We start from the raw sequence: 629 nt of genomic DNA on the forward strand, positions 1-629 counted from the left end.
GGTGCTGTGAGCCCCTCTCCCGGCCCACCCGCTGCCGGGCCCCCTCCATGCCGTAGCCCTGCAGCTCCCGGGCGATGCCCAGCAGAATGCCCAGCTCCTCGCTTCGCCTCCGCTGTGCTCCTGCCCTCCAGCCGACACCCCTGTCCTCAGCCACCGCTTGCCAGCTGGGCTTGAGCGGGGTCCCTCCCCCAGGGTGTCCCAGCTCCTGCTGCTCGCTGAGAGGGAAGCAGGTCCCTAGGCTCAGGAGGAAGAGGCAGGACAGCGAGTAGGGTGCTCTCATCTGGAGGAAGCACAGGGAAAGAAAAGAAAGAAAGAGAAAGATATGTTGGTAATCCAGAAAGCATCTTCAGGCAGCGGCTAAAGCAGCAGCAAGAGCTGCCCTGGGCTAGTGCTTGTTCCCCGTCCCTGCTGAGCACCCACAGACCAGCCCTGCACCCTGCTAGAAACCCCCTCCAGCACCCACCGCCCCTCCTGCACCCTCCTCGCCAGCACCCGGCTGCAGCTGGGGGTGCTGGGGATGGCCTGATCTCGCTCTGCCTCTCCCCTCTCTCCTTCAGACCTGCTCCCCTTCATCAGCTTCGTGCTCGCAAATCACAGCCCTGCAGCTACTCCCCTGGCTGGCAGCCAGC

The 629-nt window shown here is 64.7% G+C and overlaps 1 protein-coding gene across 1 annotated transcript in view; it reads right to left on the reverse strand.

The window, feature by feature from the left end:
* QRFP (pyroglutamylated RFamide peptide) overlaps nucleotides 1-629 on the reverse strand; it is a 1220-nt gene that overhangs the window by 262 nt on the left and 329 nt on the right. Inside the window, exon 2 of the mRNA XM_010135610.1 lies at nucleotides 33-280. Within this exon, the coding sequence (XP_010133912.1) occupies nucleotides 33-280 (248 nt within the window). The remainder of the gene's footprint in view (nucleotides 1-32; nucleotides 281-629) is intronic.

This window comes from Buceros rhinoceros, unplaced genomic scaffold (genome assembly GCF_000710305.1).
Source record: "Buceros rhinoceros silvestris isolate BGI_N320 unplaced genomic scaffold, ASM71030v1 scaffold23774, whole genome shotgun sequence".
Taxonomy (NCBI): domain Eukaryota; kingdom Metazoa; phylum Chordata; class Aves; order Bucerotiformes; family Bucerotidae; genus Buceros; species Buceros rhinoceros.